This window comes from Rhinopithecus bieti, unplaced genomic scaffold, assembly GCF_001698545.2.
Source record: "Rhinopithecus bieti isolate Rb0 unplaced genomic scaffold, ASM169854v2 scaffold_33302, whole genome shotgun sequence".
NCBI classification, from domain to species: domain Eukaryota; kingdom Metazoa; phylum Chordata; class Mammalia; order Primates; family Cercopithecidae; genus Rhinopithecus; species Rhinopithecus bieti.
The window spans coordinates 532,542-553,164 of NW_016814366.1; the positions used below are offsets into that span (position 1 = coordinate 532,542).

The 20,623-nt window shown below is 35.5% G+C and overlaps 1 protein-coding gene across 1 annotated transcript in view; it reads right to left on the reverse strand.

Moving 5' to 3' along the window:
- DYNC2H1 (dynein cytoplasmic 2 heavy chain 1) overlaps positions 1-20,623 on the reverse strand; it is a 384,617-nt gene that overhangs the window by 247,183 nt on the left and 116,811 nt on the right. Inside the window, 8 exon segments of the mRNA XM_017850085.1 lie at positions 1,210-1,319; positions 1,908-2,049; positions 4,359-4,485; positions 7,230-7,316; positions 16,786-16,907; positions 17,671-17,696; positions 17,699-17,793; positions 19,033-19,193. Of these exon segments, the coding sequence (XP_017705574.1) occupies positions 1,210-1,319; positions 1,908-2,049; positions 4,359-4,485; positions 7,230-7,316; positions 16,786-16,907; positions 17,671-17,696; positions 17,699-17,793; positions 19,033-19,193 (870 nt within the window).

The following is a 20,623-nucleotide window of genomic DNA, read 5'->3' on the forward strand; positions in this document are numbered from 1 at the left end:
TTTTTTTTTTTTTTTTTTTTTTTGCAATGAATTGCTTTCTTGGATTATTGAAACAGGAAAAAGAGGTGGCTATGAAACCTTAGGGAGGGAATAATAAATATAATAAAAAGCACATAGTTTGCCAAAATGCAATACATTTACTTATATAAGTATTTAGAGTTTCATATTTGTGATTCCATTGTGAAAATAATAAAAAAATTTTTTAAGTAAATTTAAAAACAGGCAAAATCAAATTAAAAGAAGGCAAAACTATTCAATTAGTGGTCAGCAAATTCTCTACTGGTAAGTTACCAATATAGTGAGCTGAAGCATAGTCAGCTGATTAATAAGTCTAATAAAGCAGAACAAATGATCAAGTAATGAACAGCACCCAAAATATGAATCTTATAATACAGTTTATGCTACATAAAGAGGAGCGTGTTTAATGTTCATGCTTTCTTTGAGACTATGGAGTTAAAAAATAAGAATAAGGAAATAGTGTGTAGGCAGAGAGAAGGATTACAAAGAGGAAAAGGAATACTAATACTTATTATGAAATATAAACTATTGACAGAAAGAATAGAAAATCACATCATCAAGAAGTAAAATTATCTTCCAAGTTCCATATCAGAAAAGTAAACCAAGTTAATGGGAAAAATCAAACTGTATTCAAAGTGATTATTTATTTGTGTACATGGCTTTGAATTTGGTTTTCACATTCACTGATAATAAGGTTATGCTATTTTCTATTTTAAACAGCTTTGGAAAATCTGTACTATGTGACAAAACAATTTTCCAAAATATGTGTATGATTATCTCTAAATGATAAGCCAAAACTTATCTTCACTTTTGCTAATTTTGTTTGGCAAAATAAAATGAAAAAAAATATAAAATTTATGAAGTCATATACTCTAGTCTGTACTCTTGAAAAAACTATATAACCAATGAATTGGGTATCCCTAAAATATTTCTACTACTATTAGGAAATACAATTTAGAACATTTTGCCATCAAAAAAATGCCACTTTATACTTTTATATTAAGGTAAAAAATAAATTATACTGAAAGTCATACATTCACTAATTGAATCATTAACAGGTTTTCATTAGCAAACTCTTTTTATTTTAGTAAGAAAAGGGTAACTGTGAAAGACTAAGAATATGAAAAACAATTTCCACAGCAAGCTTGACAATAAAACATTTCTAATAAAAAATTAAAATAAATTAACTACCTGTAATATTACAAGAGCATTTTCTATGGAAAGGTCATCTGATGGTAGGCCTTCACTTTTCCAAATTAACTGCTCACTTTCAGTACAAAGAAATCTCCTCAGACCAAATTCTGAAAAGTTGAAGATATTGAAAATACTTCACTACAATGATCTTGTACTTGATGAAGGGAAGGAAATAAAGCTATTTATTCCAAAACAAAAGTCCTACGACAGTCCTTAACTTGAAACCCATTCTTCCACATTTAACACCCAAACCCAAGGAGAAAAAAGTCAGAAACAAAAACAAAAAGTGCAAAAGAATGGAACTCCATGAAGTCCTATTTCTTTGAGTGAATGTTTCACAAACTAAAATAATTTTGTAAAATACCACTAAAATCATGAGGAATTTTAAAGTTCTTACATCTCAGCCTATCAAATAAAATTATAAAAATAAAAGTAACATAATGTTTAATTGCATCCATGCAATATCAAAAATAATTCAGTCGTCTCAGTTTTTTACAGTGATTTAAGAATAGAAAAATCATCATAATAAAGTAAATTCAAGAACATTTGTGGAATGTGGCAAATCTAAAGTAGCTCCAGGGTATACTTGTGATCCATAAAAATTTCCCCCATTTAAAAAAGGTAAAATAACAGAGAACAAAGGGTCCATTTTTAGTATATTGAAATTTTAAATTCAGGAATCACTAAATACAAACTCTCAAGACCAGCTGACTTGGTCCATTCTTCCAAACAGGTTTTTCTCAGAGACTCAGGAGCAGCAGAAAGATATGTAATAAATGCAGCAGCAAGTTGAGCTCTTTTAGGAAGAGTAGCTAATTCCTCTGTTATCTCTACAACCTGGAAAAAAAGAGAGCGAAGAAAGAGGGAGATATATGAGTATGTTCTAACATTAAAGAAAATGACAGGCCGGGCGCGGTGGCTCAAGCCTGTAATCCCAGCACTTTGGGAGGCCGAGACGGGCGGATCAAGAGGTCAGGAGATCGAGACCATCCTGGCTAACACGGTGAAACCCCGTCTCTACTAAAAAATACAAAAGCTAGCCGGGCGAGGTGGCAGGCGTCTGTAGTCCCAGCTACTCGGGAGGCTGAGGCAGGAGAATGGCGTGAACCCGGGAGGCGGAGCTTGCAGTGAGCTGATATCCGGCCACTGAACTCCAGCCCGGGCGACAGAGCGAGACTCCGTCTCAAAAAAAAAAAAAAAAAAGAAAAGAAAATGACAGTTTTATGGTTTTGATTGTGGGGGGAAGAATCACAAGTAATAACTCCTTGTTTTGAATATAATAGTCAAAATGTAAAATATCAAAAGATCTCAGACTCTGCTGTGATATTTTTTAAAAGTATAAAATCCTAATATATTTGTAGAAACAAACATATTCAGTCATTGAAAGTTCTTAATGATTTTAAAGAAAGCAGAACTTTCATCCCAACCACAGTTAACTGTGAGTTTGCACCACTTTGTAAACTAAGATTAAGGCATAGAGAATGAACAAAGGGACAAAACAAAGCTACGGCATGGCATGAAGACCCATTAGCAAAAAGGTTACTGTAAATAAAGCACAAGATTCAGCAGAAAGAGTAGTTATATTAAAGGAAAGAAGAGAGAGAGAGTTAATTAAAGGCAGATTGTGAAAGGTTTTCCACGACATGCAAAGGAGTTTCTATTTCAAACTGTGACGTGAGCCATTGAAAGCATTTAAGCAAGCAATGAGTAATATAATCAGATTGGGTTTTATAAAGATAATTCAGCTGACAAATGAAGGGTGAACTAATTCAAGGGTCAGATAGGAGGAAGACATTAAAAAAGTCGGATGAGAAAGAAAGAAATATTGGCGGCCGGGCGCGGTGGCTCAAGCCTGTAATCCCAGTACTTTGGGAGGCCGAGACGGGCGGATCATGAGGTCAGGAGATTGAGACCATCCTGGCTAACACGGTGAAACCCCGTCTCTACTAAAAAATACAAAAAACTAGCCGGGCGTGGTGGCGGGTGCCTGTAGTCCCAGCTACTTGGGAGGCTGAGGCAGGAGAATGGCGTGAACCCGGAAGGCGGAGCTTGCAGTGAGCTGAGATCCGGCCACTGCACTCCAGCCTGGGTGACAGAGCAAGACTCCGTCTCAAAAAAAAAAAAAGAAAAAAGAAATATTGGCATTAAAGATAGAAGACAAATACAAAGAATATTTGCAAATGGATATGACAAGTAAACAGGGAAGAGTCTAAGACAACCCATATATTTTTAGTATTGATGCCCAGAGAAAGATGCCTCCAGTGAAATAGAAAATAAAGGAGACTTGGAGTGAGAAAAAGAAAATAATTTAGGCATGTTGGGTTTGAGTTCCTGAGAGACAATTAAATGCAAATGTCTAATATATAGTTGGAAATATACATTTAAAACTCAGTAGTCTGGAAATGTAGCTCTGGTCATTATTAAGGTGTAGGTGATATTATGATGGGATGAGATAACACCCAAGATAGTTGCAGAAAAAGCTGCTGTGGAAGAGAATAACAAGGACAATCAACATTACTAGGTGAGCAGATGAGGAGGATCAGGAAAGGAAAGGAAAGGAAAGGAAGCTTAACTGATTTCAGAAATAAACCAAGAAAAAACAAGAGACAACACTAAAAAGTCAAAATAATATAATATTTCAAGAAAAAATAAATAGCCTACAGTGTCAAATCCTAGAATTACTGTCCTGGTGAGGGTAAATTCAAAGAAAATTCTAAGGAGTACTGAGTTTTCCATCCACTCATTTTCATCCTGCTCATCTCTCAATAACATACAGAACTGAAAGGAAAACAGGCTGCTTCGCCTAAAACTCTATTCATATAAAGACACTTTGTTTAAAGAGTAATTCACATAATGGCCATTTATATCTACATTATTTATCCTGAACCAGGTGCAAATTAATGGATCTTTCTCTCCTTTTTCTGAACAAAGGGACAAAACAAAGCTACGGCATGGCATGAAGACCCATTAGCAAAAAGGTTACTGTAAATAAAGCACAAGATTCAGCAGAAAGAGTAGTTATATTAAAGGAAAGAAGAGAGAGAGAGTTAATTAAAGGCAGTTAATTAAAGTTAATTAAATACATTACATTATAGATTTCCTGGATTTTAAAGGTAGACTCCTCATGGCCCCTCCGTCAAACAAACCTGTGCATTCCATCTCTTATGTTCTCTATCAAGCTGATTAATTAAGACTTCTGCAGCTTTGATTGTTTCTTGTGCTTTGCTTACTTCAGCTTCAAGTTTTGCAGCTTCTGAAGTCCTGCTCTGAAATCTATGTAAACATTAAAATTTAATTAAAAGCAAAAAGGATTCGGGAAAGATTTAATGAAATTATCCATAAGTAATAAAGTAAACTTTTATGCCATAATTTAATCAATGATAATACCATTAATGTTTGCATACAAAGTAACATTAATAGAAGAGACAAACCAACAAAAAACTTGACAGGGCCTCCATGCTCTACTACATTATATAAAAATTTGCCAATATGGCATTCAAGGCACTATTCTAAACATCCCATCTGTCTTTCTAGTTTTATTTCATTATATTACTGATCAGCAAAACCATTAATATACGTCAATATCAGAAGAATTTTACATTATCAGTAAATATCCTATCCTTTATCTCCCCTGTTCTTCAGAATGTTCCATTTGCCTCGAGTAGCTTCGAACCACACCCTTCCTCACCCCACAGCCCAACTCCCTCTAACATTTACCACTAAAACTACAAACAAAATTTCAAAATTCATTTTAGTACATTATATATAATCTCTCCCTATATTCAAGTAAAGTATTATAAATTGTATGCTATACATATGTAAACTTAAACCCAAAGAAATTATTACCCAGGTTCTCATCAATAATCAGCAGAGGATCTAAAATTCATATACAGATGTGGCTGGCACTAAGTTGCATGCACTTTATAGTATATTTCATTGTCTCTCTAAGTGCCTTCTTCCTTCCTTCCCTAGACATAAGACTCTAGAACCAACTTCTCCAATATAGACAAATAGCCACTAGCCACTTTGTGGCTATTTAAATTTAAATTAACTAAAGATAAATAAAATTTTAAATTCAATTCCTCAGTCATATTACAAACACTGCAAGTGCTCAGTAGCCACATAAGACTACTGGCTACAATACTGGATAACAAAGAGCACAGAACATTTCCATAATCTCATGAAATTCCATTAAACAGCACTGTTCTAAAACCTGGAAATAGAAAGCTGCATGTTTATTGATCACAACATTTCTTTTTTTTTTTTTTTTGAGACAGAGTCTCGCTCTGTCGCCCAGGCTGGAGTGCAGTGGCCGGATCTCAGCTCACTGCAAGCTCCGCCTCCCGGGTTTAAGCCATTCTCCTGCCTCAGCCTCCCGAGTAGCTGGGGCTACAGGCGCCCGCCACCTCGCCTGGCTAGTTTTTTGTATTTTTTAGTAGAGACGGGGTTTCACCGTGTTAGCCAGGATGGTCTCGATCTCCTGACCTCGTGATCCGCCCGTCTCGGCCTCCCAAAGTGCTGGGATTACAGGCTTGAGCCACCGCGCCCGGCCTGATCACAACATTTCATACTATACCTTGAACATGGTTTTGCAATGAATATTGTTGCATTAAATCAACTCTCATTATCTCTGTAGAAGTTGTATTAGAAATGGAAACCATCTCTTTAATTTTGTAAAATCAGAATTTAAAAATTGATAGATCATGCTTATTTTTCAAGTCCTTTATTCTTTGTTAATATGTAAGAAAATAAGACTGTTATTCATGGCCTAGAGTCAATTAAACCTTAATTAAGGATCATAATAAGTAATAGCATGGTAACCAACATTAATTCATTCTCATCAATGACTCCACAATGAAAAATGTCATTCTGTTTTACTTGAAATTAAAAGTTAATTCCAAAAGTTCTCACAATAATCCTTCCAAAATAATGGTAGTATGGTGCAATGGTTAAGAGCAGAAACTTCATGGAATTAGACAAACCTAGTATCTAACATGGCTTAGTATTTTATTAGCTGCTCAAATTTAAACAAAAAAGACTATATAATTTTAACCTTCCTAATCTGCTAAACAGAAATAGATTTACTTCTCATCATTGTTTTAAGGATTAAAGAAATGAATACATAAATTACCCAGTATGACACCTAACACAGCAAGTGACTAATAAATGAAGTCAAAATATTGCTATAATAAGCTAATTATTCAATAAATATTTGAGCATTAGCTGAATATTAAGTGCTGATTGTGAGCATATGACAGTGAAAATAATACATTATACTTATTTGTCTTGTACTTCTCTAATAATAATACCTGGAAAAAATTGATGTGATTTCTTTCCTATATTTCTAACATGATAATTGTTCAGGAATATTGAAAATACTGCGTTTATTGGTTTGGGGATTTCTTTTTGGTTTGCTTTTTTCTATAAGTATTTCTCTATAAATATATATTAGTGAGAGAGAAAAGAGAAACTGAGGAAGGGAGAGAGGGGAGAGAGAGAGACAAAGAGACAGAGAGAGAATTGTTTCCTGAACATAGAGAAAAAATCGAGTTTTAATCTGATTAATTTCTTTGGTGCAATAATTAATTTTGCTTCCATTAAAAAAGGAAGCAGTGACTACATCACTTCAACATACACTGTATTCAATCAGATATTATCAGTTTTTTCAATATTCGCAACTTTTAAAAGAAAATGTTTCACATTATAATTTCCCATACCAATATTTTCTACCCTGTACTATTATACATGAAAGGCTTTAAGACTAATAATATTCAAAAATGATCCTTGAGTACAATATTTGCATGAAGACTTTTTTTTAACACAAAGGAGAAAAAAAGTTAAAAGGATAGAATTTTAAACATAATAATGTATCCTTAAAAGTTTATAGACTAGTGGGTCCCATAGCCTCATCTGACATAAAAGTCTAAAATCTTAAAAGTCAAAACAGGAAATAAACCAAGATGTCAAATGTAAACACTCTCAGCATTATCCTAAATACGCTTCAAAATATAACTTACTTTTCTTTGAGTTCTGATACCTTTTGACCAACAGAATTAAGGAGGTCCTCTAGTTTCCTTTTTCTGTCTTCAGTTTTCTTCAGATTCCTAAAATATAACTCAATATTATAAAAGCCATTCCTATTTTAGATACCAACTATAAGCAGCAGCAGCACCTTACAATGTAATCCTACAGTAAATATATGACAATTAAAACTGTCATTAATTCAGTATTATAACACCTTTACTTAGAATTTAATTTGAAAAGCAATGCTAAAATTAAAAGTGTTTCCTCTGACCCAACTATACCACTTCTAGGAATCTATATTTAAAAACACTCATACATGTACATTTCTGGATAAAAATGGTAAACATATTTATTTATCTTCTATCCCTTCTAGAACCCTACTAAAATGAAGCCAAGAAAATAAGAAAGATACATATGCACAAAGATCAAAAGAGGAAAGTATGAAATAGGAAAAATTTCAAAAATAATTTCCTTTTCTTAAGAGACAGAGTCTCACTCTGTCTCCCAGGCTGTAGTGCAGTGGTCTGAACAGAGCCCACTGCAGCCTCAAACTCCTAGGCTCAAGCAATCTTCCCACCTCAGCCTCCTGCACCCTCAAAGTTCAATAAAATTTTAAAAAGTAATAACTAACATATCGGAACGCAAAAAGCCAAAAGCTAAAATGCCTATATGAAGAGGAGTCAAAAAAAAAAAGCAGAATCCTAAAAGGTTCAGAAAATGTAAACATACTTCTGAAGGTAACAATAAAGCCAAATACAGAAGACTATTTAATAATTGATATTACAAAGAGTTTGACCTCAGAATCCATCCTCTATTGAGAGCTGACTACCTCTAACATAACCCAGAATGCTGCAAGTCTAGCTTATGCCCCTACTCATCTCCATCAACCTCTATGCACACACCCTAGGCAAAAGATATAAAGATTCCTTTACAGTAAAATGACTGACACCCTATCCTCTCAAAATACCCGCAAATATTAAGGGGTCGCCATAAAATGGCCAGTCCATACTTGATCACCTTACAGTGATGCTCAGCAGCCAAGGAGCCCAGGCCACACACTCAGGTCTTCCAGTCAGACTTCTAAAACTCATGATTAATAACTAACAGCCAAAGATCAGACAGGTCAAGAAAGCTTCCTAACTTCCTAAAAATATGGGGTAATATACAAGACACTGGGAATCAAAGTAGCATTAGACTTTCTAAAAGCAACACTGAACTCTAGAAGAGAGTACAACAGGGGTTCTCAAACTTTAGTGTACACCAAAATTACCTGTCAAAACCAAGATTGCAAGGCCTTACTGTCCCCTCCCCCACAATGTATCTGAATCAGAATCAGTTCATTTGAGTGGAGTTCAAAAATCTGCACTTTTAACAAGTTCCAAAGTGATGCTGATGCTGCCGGTCTAGGAACCAAATTTTGAGAATTGCTGATAGAATAAGGCCTTCAAAACTGTGAGCTAAAACTATTTCTAGTCTAGTATTTAAACACAACCCAATTATTGATCACATACAATAACATATTATAAATACTTTTAGACATGCAAATCTCAAAATATGTTCCAGCCCATATACTCTTTCTACCATGGAAGATGTGTTCTAGAAACCTTAAGAACTAAAGGAAGGAAGAGAAAGACAGGAATTCACAATAAAAGAATACAACAGGTAATCTCAGAACATTGCTGAAGGGAAGCTCCAAGACAACAGCCTTAAGCAGCAGGCCTAAAGCTAAGAAAAAATAAATAGAACACACAGATCAATGAAGATGTTTCAGGGCTCTGACAGAGAAACTATGGATAAATTTGTGATATGTAAACAGAAAAATATAATCAACTAAAAAAAGGAGGCAATTCTTATATATAGAACAAAAAAGTGTACAAGAAAGGAAATAAGATGAATAACTGTTAATACACAGCAGGAAGTTAATAGATAATATCAAAAATTGAACAATCAAGAATATAGATCAATTAGGATTAAGATGACAGACAGCAGGCGGGACTACCTTGCAGCTCCCACTCAGACAGACAGAGCAGCATGTGGAGACTCACATGGTGAGCTTTTGCTGCAAGAACTACTGCAGGAACATACTAGGAAAGCCAAAAGAATCCACAGACCCTTTGAAGGAACTGGGTCACCACTGCAGTCTCCCTGACATACCGAAAAACTTATTAGTCTGCTTGCTTTCTCAATGGAAGGCACATGATCTGGGGCAAGTTCTCAGCCCTGGTTACTGGCGTTGTTGGGGCAGGGTGGGAGTGAGACCAGCCTTTAGGACTGCAGGCTACACAGAAAGCCAGTGAGGCCTGTGCCTGCTGGCTTTCCTCAACTACCCTGGGTGACCTGTATGACTCAGCAGAGGCAGCCATAATCCCCCTGGGGGAAAAATTACATTGGAATGGAAACCACACTCCCATCCCCCACAGCAGCCACAGCAAAAGCCTCACCAAAGGAGAGGCTGAGCTCAGAGACATCTATCCCTGCCCCCACCAGGTGGTCTTTCTCTACCTGCCCTGGTAGCCAAAGACAAAGGTCATAATTTCTTGAAAGCTCTAAGGCCCTGCCTACTGCCTGAGAAACCTGAATTGTTAACCAGGTATCCCTAGGGCAAGTTTGCATCCTCCCTATAGGACCACAGCTGAGGCACTCTTGAAAGTGCCACCTCCTGGCTGGAGGCCCATCAACACAAAACCAGTCCACTAAACAAAAACAAAACCAAGGACCATCACAGAGTTCACCTCATTCCCCTGCTACCTCCAGTGGAGCAGGTGCTGGTATCCACGGCTAAGAGACCTGAAGACAGATCACATCACAGGACTCTGTGCAGACACTCCCCAACACCAGCCCAGAGCCTGGTAGCTCTGCTGGGTGCTAGACCCAGAAGAGCAAAAACAATCACTACAGTTCAAATCTCAGAAATACCCATTCCTGGGGGAAGAGAAAGACCACCACAGCAAGGGAGCGCTCCATGAGACAAAGAATCTGACCAGCTGCCCTTGAATCCCAGATCTTCCCTGATATAGTCTACTCAAATAAGAAGGAACCAGAAAAACAATTCCAGTAATATGACAAAACAAGGTTCTTTAACACCCCCAAAATATTATACCAGCTCATCAGCAATGGATTCAAACCAAGAAGAAATCTCTGAATTGCCAGAAAAAGAATTCAGAAGGTTGATTATTAAGCTAATCAAAGAGGCACCAAAGAAAGGTGAAGTCCAACTTAAAGAAATCAAAAACCTGACACAGGTTATGAAAGGAAAATTCTTCAGTGAAATAGATAGCATAAACAAAAAACAATCACGACTTCTGGAAATCAAGGATACACTTAGAGAAATCCAAAATGCACTGAAAAGTCTCAGCAATAGACTCAAGCAGAAGAAAGAGCTTCAGAGCTTGAAGACAAGGCTTTTTAATTAACTCAATCATCAAAGACAAAGAAAAAAATAATTTAAAAAAATGAACAAAGCTTCCAAGAATTTTGTAATTATGTTGAGTGTCCAAACCTAAGAATAATGGGTGTTCCCAAGAAAGAAGAGAAATCTAAAAACATACTTGAGGAATAATTGGGGAAAATGTCCCCAGCCTTGCTAGAGATCTAGACATCCAAATAAAAGAAGTTTGAAGGATGCCTAAGAAATTCATTGTAAAAAGATCATCACATAGACATACAGTCATCAGGTTATCTGAAGTCAAGACAAAGGAAAGATCTTACAGCTGTGAGGCAAAAGCATCAGGTAACCTATAAAGGAAAAACTATCACAGTAACAGCAGATTTCTTAACAGAAACCCTATAAGCTAGAAGGGACTGGGGTCCTATTTTTAGTCTCCTTAAACAAAAAATTACCAGCCAAGAATTTTGTATACAGAGAAACTAAGCTTCATAAATGAAGGAAAGACATAGTCTTTTCCAGACAAACAAATGCTGAGAGAATTCACCACTACCAAGCCAGACTACAAGAACTGCTAAAAGGAGCTCTAAATCATGAAACAAATCCTCGAAATACACTAAAACAGAACCTCCTTAAAGCATAAATTTCATAGGATCTATATAACAATAACACAATGGCCAGGCATGGTGGCTCATGCCTGTAATCCCAGCACTTTTGGAGGCGGAGGCAGGTGAATTACTTGAGGTTTGAGACCAACATGGCCAATATGGCATAACCCCATTTCTACTAAAACTACAAAAATTAGCTGGGTGTGATGGCAGGTGCCTGTAATCCCAGCTACTCAGGAGGCAAGAGAATCCCTTGAACCCAGGAGGCAGAGGTTGCAGTGAAGCGAGATTTTGCCACTGCACTCCAGCCTGGGCAACAGCATGAGACCCAGTCTCAAAAAAAACAATAACACAATGGAAAAAAAAAAAGGTATTCAGGCAACAAATAGCATGCTGAATAGAACAGTATCTTCCATCTCAATACTAACATTGAATGTAAATGGCGTAAATGCTCCAGTTAAAAAATACACAATGGCAGAATTGATAAGAATTCACCAATCAAGTTTCTGCTGCCTAAAAGAGACTCACTTGACACAATAAGGACTCACATAAACTTAAGGTAAAGGGGTGGAAAAAGATATTCCATGCAAATGGACACCAAAAGTAAGCAAGAGCAGCTATTCTTATATCAGATATAACAAACTTTAAAGCAACAGCAATTAAAAAAGACAAAGAGGGACATGATGAAACGATAAAAGGACTAGTCCCACAGGAAAATATCACAATCCTAAACACATATGCACCTAACAATGGAACTCCCAAATTTATTAAACAATTACTACTAGACATAAGAAATAAACATCAACACAATAATAGTGAGAAAATTTAATACTCCACTGACAGCACTAGACAAGTCACTAAGACAGAAAGTTAACAAAGAAATAACAGACTTAAACTATACCCTACAACAAATGGACTTAACAGATATTTACAGAGCATTCTAGCCAATGACAGCAGAATATACATTCTATTCATCAGCATATGGAACATTCTCCAAGATAGACCATACGACAGGCTACAAAACAAGTCTCAGTACATTTAAGAAAATCTAAATTATATCAAGTACCCTCTCAGACCACTGTGGAATAAAACTGAAAATCAACTCCAAAAACGACCTTCAAAGCAATACAAATGTGTGGAAATTAAATAACCTGCTTCTGAATGACTGTTGGGTCAACAACGAAATCAAAATGGAAATTGAAAAATTTTTTGAACTGAATAATAATAGTAATTAATACAACCTATCAAAACCTCTAGAATACAGCAAAGGTGATGTTAAGAGGAAAGCTCAGAGCATTAAATGCCTATATCAAAAAGTATGAAAGAGTATAAATAGACAATCTAAGGTCACACCTCATGGAACTGAAGAAACAAGAACAATCCAAACCCAAACCCAGCAGAAAACAACAAATACAAAGATTAGAGCAGAACTAAATGAAATTGAAACAAACCCAAAAAAAAAAAAAAAAAATACAAAAGGTAAATGAAACAAAAAGTTAGTTCTTTGAAAAAATAAAATTAATAGACCATTTGCAAGATTAACCAAGAAGAGAGAAGTTACAAATTAGCTTAATTAGAGAGAAATGGGAGATATTACAACTGACACCACAGAGATAAAAAAGATTATTCAAGGCTACTATAAACACCTTTATGCACATAAACTAGAAAACCCAAAGGAGATGGATAAATATCTGGAAATACACAACCTGCCTAGATTAAACTAGGAAGATATAGAACTGCTGAACAGACCAATAACAAGCAGCAGGATTGAAATGGTAATTTTAAAACTGATGGATTCACAGCTTAATTCTATAAGACATTCAAAGAAGAATCAGTACCAATCCTATTGACACTATTCAAAAATATAGAGAAGGTTGGGAATCCTCCCTAAATCAATCTATGAAGCCAGTATCACCCTAATACCAGAACCAGGAAAGGAGGTAACTAAAAAAGAAAACTATAGACCAATATTCCTGATGAACACAGATGCAAAAATCCTCAACAAAATACTAGTGAACCAAATCCAATAGCATATCAAAAAGATAATCCACCATGATCAAATGGGTTTCATACCAGGGATGCAGGTAAAACATACGTTAAGTCAATAAATGTGATACACCACATAAACAGAATTAAAAACACATATCACATAATCATCTCAATAGACACAGAAAAAGCATTTAACAAAATCTAGTGTCCCTTTATGATTAAAATCCTCAGCATAATTGGCATAGAAGGGACATATCTTAAGGTAATAAAAGCCATCTATGACAAACCCACAGCCAACATTATACTGAATGGGGAAAAGTGGAATGCATTCCCCATGAGAACTGGAACAAGAGACAAGGATGCCCACTTTCATCAGTTCTATTCTACATAGCACTAAACGTTCTAGCCAGAACAGTCAGACAGGTGAAAGAAACAAAGGGCATCCAAACTGGTAAAGAGGAAGCTAAACTGCCAGTTTGCTGATGATACCATTATACACCTAGAAAACCCTAAAGACTCATCCAAAAAGCTCCTAGAACTCATAAATGAATTCAGCAAAGCTTCAGAACATAAAATTCATGTACACAAATCAGCAGCTCTGCTATACACCAACTGCAACCATGCTGAAAATCAAATCAAGAACTCAGCTCCTTTCACAGTAGCTGAAAAAAAAAAAAACCAACTTAGGAATATACCTAACCAAGCTAATATGGTTACAAACAAATGATACAAACAAATGGAAACATATCCCATGCTCACAGATAGGTAGAATCAATATTGTGAAAATGACCATACTGCCGAAAGCAGTTTACAAACTCAGTGTGATTGCCATCACAATACCACCATCATTCTTCACAGAAGTAGAAAAAACAATCCTAAAATTCATATGGAACCAAAAAAGAACCTGCATAGCCAAAGCAAGAGTAAGCAAACAAACAAACAAATAAATCTGGAGGCATCACATTACCCAACCTCAAACTATACTATAAGGCCACAGTCGCCAAAACAGCATTGCACTGGTATAAAAATAGGCACATAGACCAATGGAACAGAATAGAAAACCCAGAAATAAACCCAGATACTTACAGCCAACTGATCTTCCACAAAGCAAACAAAAACATACAGTGGGGAAAGGATGCCCTATTCAACCAATGGTGCTGGGGTAATTGGAAAGCCCCATGTAGAAGAATGAAACTGGATCCTCATCTCTCACCCTATACAAAAAATCAACTCAAGATGGATCATAGACTTAAATCTAAGACCTGAAAACTATAACCATTCTAGAAGATAACATCAGAAATACCCTTATAGACATTGGCTTAGGCAAAGACTTCATGACCAAGAACCCAAAAGCAAATGCAACAAATACAAAGATAAACAGATGGGACTTAAATAAACTAAAATCCTTCTGCACAGCAAGAGAAACAATTGGCAGAGTTAAAAGACAACCCACAGACTGGGAGAAAATTTTCACAATCTATACATCCAACAAAGGACTAATATCCAGAATCCACAACAAACTTAAACAAATCAGCAAGAAAAAAACAAACAACCCTATCAAAAAGTAGGCTAAGAACATGAATAGACAATTCTCAAAAGAAGATATACAAATGGCCAATAAGCATATGGAAAAATGCTCAACATCATTAATTATCAGAGAAATGCAAATCAAAACCACAATCCAGTATCACCTCACTCTTGCAAGAATGGTCATAATCAAAAAATCAAAAAATAATAGATGTTGGCGGGGATGCAGTGAAAAGGGAACACTTTTACACTCTTGGTAGGAATGTAAACTAGTATAACCACTATGGAAAACAGTGTGGAGATTCCTTAAAGAACTAAAAGCAGATCTACTGTTTGATCCAGCAATTCTACTACTAGGTATCTCCCCAGAGGAAAAGAAGGCATTATATGGAAAAGATACTTGCACACGCATGTTTGTAGCAGCACAAATTGCAATGGCAAAAAGACAGAACCAACCCAATGCCCATCATTCAATGAGTGGATAAAGAGAATGTGGTATGTATATACACCATGGAATACTACTCAGCCACAAAAAGAAACAAAATAATGGCATTTGCAACAACCTGGATTGAATTGGAGAGACTCATATTCTAAGTGAAGTATCTCAGGAATGGAAAACCAAACATCATACATTCTCATTCATGTAGGAGCTAAGCTGTAAGGATGCAAAGGCATAAGAATGAGGCATTGGACTTTGGAGACTCGGGGGAAAGGGCGAGAGGTGGCAAGAGATAAAAGACTACGCATTGGGTATAGTGTAACACTGCTCAGATGATTGCTGCACCAAAATCTCAGAAATCACCACTAAAGATCTCATTCATGTAACCAGACACCACCTGTTCCCCAAAAACCTACTGAAATAAAAAAAATTTTTTTTTTTAAAAAAAAGAACATAAACCTTTGGTCTGCATTTAGAAGAGATAAAATATATTTGTGACTTAGTAATGATAGCAAATTAGAACTGTAAGCTCCAATAGTAAGTGGTTAAATCTTCCTCCTTCCTGTCCACACACTGTTTTGGAAAATATATGCTAAACATTTCCTAGAATTTAGAAGGTAAAAACAAACATAAAAGCCTTAAATTTCCAGCCAGGCACAGTGGCTCATGCCTATAATCCAAGCACTTTCATGAGGTCAGGAGATGGAGACCATCTTGGCCAACATGGTGAAACCCCTTCTCTACTAAAATGAAAAAAATTAGCCAGGTGTGGTGTCACGTGCCTGTAACCCCAGCTGCTTGGGAGGCTGAAGCAGGGGAATCACTTGAACCCAGGAGGCAGAGGTTGAAGTGAGCTGAGATTGCGCCACTGCACTCCAGCCTGGCAATAGAGCAAGACTCCGTCTCAATCAATCAATCAATCAATCAATCAATACAAACAAAAGTCTTTAATTTCCAACGCTTTCCTTTTGTACTTTAACGTTATTCCTTGGCCAGGTGTGGTCGTCCACACCTGTAATCACAGCATTTTGGGAGGCCGAGGCAGGCGAATCACCTGAGGTCAGGAGTTCAAGACCAGCCTGACCCACATGGAGAAACCCCATCTCTACTAAAAATACAAAATTAACCGGGCCTGGTGGCACATGCCTGTAATCCCAGCTACTCAGGAGGCTGAGACAGGAGAATCGCTTGAACCTGGGAGGCGGAGGTTTTGGTGAGCCGAGATCATAATTGCACCCCAGCCTCGGCAACAAGAGAAAAATAAAGCAAAAATCAGTTCTCAAAAAAAAAAAAAAAAAAAAAAAAAAAAAAAAATTATTCGCTTTATGAAACTTTGGCTCCTTCTAAAGGAACTTTTACCTCTAGCCTTCCAACAATGTAATAATGGCAAAGAAAAAGTGAGTTAGTTCTGCTATCTCCTTCTAATTGCTTTCTTGTTTTGATCTGTTTTAAATTTGCATTTAATTGACTCTTTTATATATTTTAGTATTGTCAACTGCCATTTTACAAAGAGAGAAAAAATAAAAATAATAATATGTTAAAACCTCATCAAACTGATGAAAATAAAGGTTAGAATTGTTTATATTTTATATTTCACTTACGATTCTAATCCTGCCTGTTCAGTTTCCAAAGGCTGAATTCGTTCCAAGACATGGGAATACTGGATATTGGCTTTCACCCAGGCAGCCAAAGGTGCAGCTGCAGTACTGGCACGCTTAGCATTCTGAAAAATCCATGAGAAGTGATTCAACATCATTACTTAATTTCAGATGAAAGCAAAGTTAATTCTAACACACTTTATTTGGATATTTATTAACTTGACCCAAATAAAGAAGTTTTGGCTTATAGTTAAAATAAAATACAGTGAACTTCTATTTTGATTAAGAGAAATATACATAAACTCTATTTTCACTTAAAATAAATTTTGAACCACACAGAATCTTTAAAATAAAGATGTTTTATCAACATAATTTTCTATTAGTCACATTTCTAATGAATACACGTGTCAGCCACAACAATGTTCGAGTATCTTTATCAGATAAGAGCAGCTTTAAAACCATTGTAATTGGTGTTAAAGAAGATATACATAACATTTTGATTAAGAGATCTAAAAAAATACCAGAATCATGAAATCTAAATTGTTCACTGAAATTAGATACTACTGTCCTAACACAGATACCTGTTGTCATCTGACAAGTACACAAGAAAAAATAAAAGCACACCAGGACAGTTGAAAGTTAAAAAGCTGAGAACATTAACAGCAGATACAAAACTATTAAAACCACTCAATAAATCCCCCCTGCTACCTAGATTCTAATTTACCTGATTCTGATGGTTAATGCTTCCCAAATGTAATACCTATAAGCTTATTTTTTATTTTCACTTTTAAGTGATCTAAACAATTGGCAATGACAAAACATCACATTTTAAACAGCAGAATATTATATGGTATGGAAAAGCAAATTTATGATATAACTTAAAATTACCTTTGGATCAAAAGATCCTTTATTTTATAAAGAAGTTCTTCAACGCTCTCTCTTATTTCCTTTGAAATATTTCGGGCATCAAAGGTTGCTATGTCGTCTCTTACGCCTCTTTTTGCAAGGAAACTAAAATTAAAGCATATTTCCTTAAATGAGACTAAACAAAATTTGCTGTTTCTGAAAAAAAATAAGTTTAACAAAATGGTGAACGCAATACTTTTAATCCATTAGTTAACAAAAAATGTGGTACTAAAACCTTTAAGCTTCTAATAATGTATTATCCTTATTTTTGTTTGTTTGTTTTGAGATGGTCTCACTCTGTCACCCAGGCTGGAGTGCCGTGGTACAATCTCAGCTCACTGCAACCTTCACTTCACCTCCTGGGTTCAAGCAATCTTCCCACCTCAGCCTCCTGAGTAGCTGGGACCATAGGCGTGCGCCACCACATCTGGCTAATTTTTTTGTATTTTTATTAGAGATTGGGTTTCACCATGTTGCCCAGGCTGGTCTCAAACTCCTGACCTAAAGTGCCTTGGCCTCCCAAAGTGCTGGGATTGCAGGTGTGCCCAGCCATATTATCAACTTTTTGTAGACAACCAAAACTCTAGAGAGATATACAACAGTCTTTCTAATGTTCTGTGAATAAACTAAGAAATGATATGAAAGAATCACAATCTTGTTCTACTCAAATCCTTATTTGTAAACTATTAGGTACTCATATGTTCTAGGATATGCAAGAAAATTGTCTGCCTCCTTTTAAGGTAACTTAAAGTGCTCTCTCAACCTATGTCCTCCCCCATCTCCAGATATAAAATGAACTCTTTACTATCAACCTAAATACTAACAAGGAACTTAATATCGGCACAACCATAACACTACTATTATAGCACAAAACCTGAGCCTGCTTGGTTTCATATTGTGTTAATACCTTATTCTCTTCTAGTTTACAGCTCCCTTTCATTATTTAAGGGTCTCCTTTCTGTTTTTGTCTCTGTCTCTTTCCCTCTCTCAGTAGTACCAGACCCTTAAGGATAGTAACTGTATTTTCTTCATCAGTAAATCACAGTGAAATCACAGTCCTCTCTACCATGTATGGACCAAATATATTATTATATTTATTGAGAAATTTCTTAAAGATTTTCTAAGGTATTCCTTTTCTTCTGACACTTTCAACAACCACTTACAGACAGGAATATATAGATCCTGATATATGATTACATAGAATACCTTGAAATTTCAAGGCAAAATGAATACCCATGTATTTAGATGAAGTGCACTTTGAAAAACAATATAAGAAATATTTAAAACTATGAAAGAATGTGTCATTCATTGCTGAAATAATATTTTCACAAATTGAAAATGTACCTTTTCATGCTCACCCAAGATGTATCAAAGATACCCATCAACCTTAAAACTCCTTCAAGAATGTCTCTAATTACATCAGGTGGCATGCGTAGTGAGCGGATTTCTGAAAGTGACTCGGGCTTAATGTTTCCAACTGCTAGTTTAGCTTCATTGACTAAAGGCTAAAAGAGAAAAGGTAATTTTATTTTCAAATTATATATTTTTTAAATCACTAACTCTTGACAAATTATCTTTTATTGTCATTTATGCAAAATGACTATAGTTACTAATGTCCTCTCTCTTAAAATAACAAAATGCTTTAAATCATACAAGGAGTAAAAAACATTCAAGTTGAGACAGTAAGACTTCTTGCCACCACAACTGCAATAATCTAATTTGGAAAATCTAACTTGTTTTGAGGCAATTTGTCATTTTCAAGAGGCTCTTCATATCTTAGGACTAGCTGACTAATTTAATCAACTAGAGAAAAAGAGCTTAACAGTATATCTTAATTTATCTAACACATTTTTTCCCTCTACAATCAAAACCATATGGCTCATGGAAAACAAAGATTCTTTTTAATTATCATCCATTAATTTATACTTTTTCTGGCAGGCTTTCCTTCTTGTTCTCTTTTACAAGTAATATTTTGGTTGAAAACCACATTTTATAATACTATGAGAAAACAACTTGAGTTACAAATAATGTTTAAATTTCTACATATAACTGGTAAGCAAAAATGTAAATGGATCTTAGCATGTTTTTTAACTTACTTGTACTTCTTTTAATTCATCATCAATTTTATTTTTTCTTTCTTCAATTTTAACAACTTCTTCTGCTATTCTGTGCTTCAGTCTTTCAAGTTCTGTTTTTTGCTCACTTGCATCCTATAAGAATATTTAAGTGGCATTCCAATCAATTTTAATGCATGATATTTAAAAGCATGAAATCTAAAATATAACATTTCAAAATAACATTTCCTATTAAATGTTTACCCAATATTAGTTTTGAATCTATGACAAGAGAGTTTCCAAAATGCCTGGGAAACCAATTATATATTTTACTCCATATTTTCTATCAGAAAGGTTTCAGTGCTTTAATTTTTTCCACTTAGCAAAGCAATAAATGTTTTTTACATAAAATTTAAACAAGATAGAAATACATAATTTTCTTTTTTTGTTTTAATTTTTATTTTTATTTATTTTGAGACAGAGTCTCACTCTTGTCGTCCAGGCTGGAGTGCAATGGCATGTCTCAGGTCACTGCAACCTCCACCTCCTGGGTTCAAGCGATTCTCCTGCCTCAGCCTCCCAAGTAGCTGGGATTATAGATGCCCACCACCATGCCCAGCTAATTTTTGTATTTTTAGTAGAGATGGGGTATCACCATGTTGGCCAGGCTGATCTCGAACTCCTGACCTTGTGATCCACCTGCTTCGGCCTCCCAAAGTGCTGGGATTACAGGCATGAGTGAGCCACTGCGCCCAGCAGAAATGCATAACTTTCAACGTATCATTTTAATTTGTATTTCCTTGATTATTGATGAGGTTGAACATCTTTGTATATATTTGTCATTGTGAGTTTTTTTCCTTTTTTTTTTTTTTTTTTTTTTT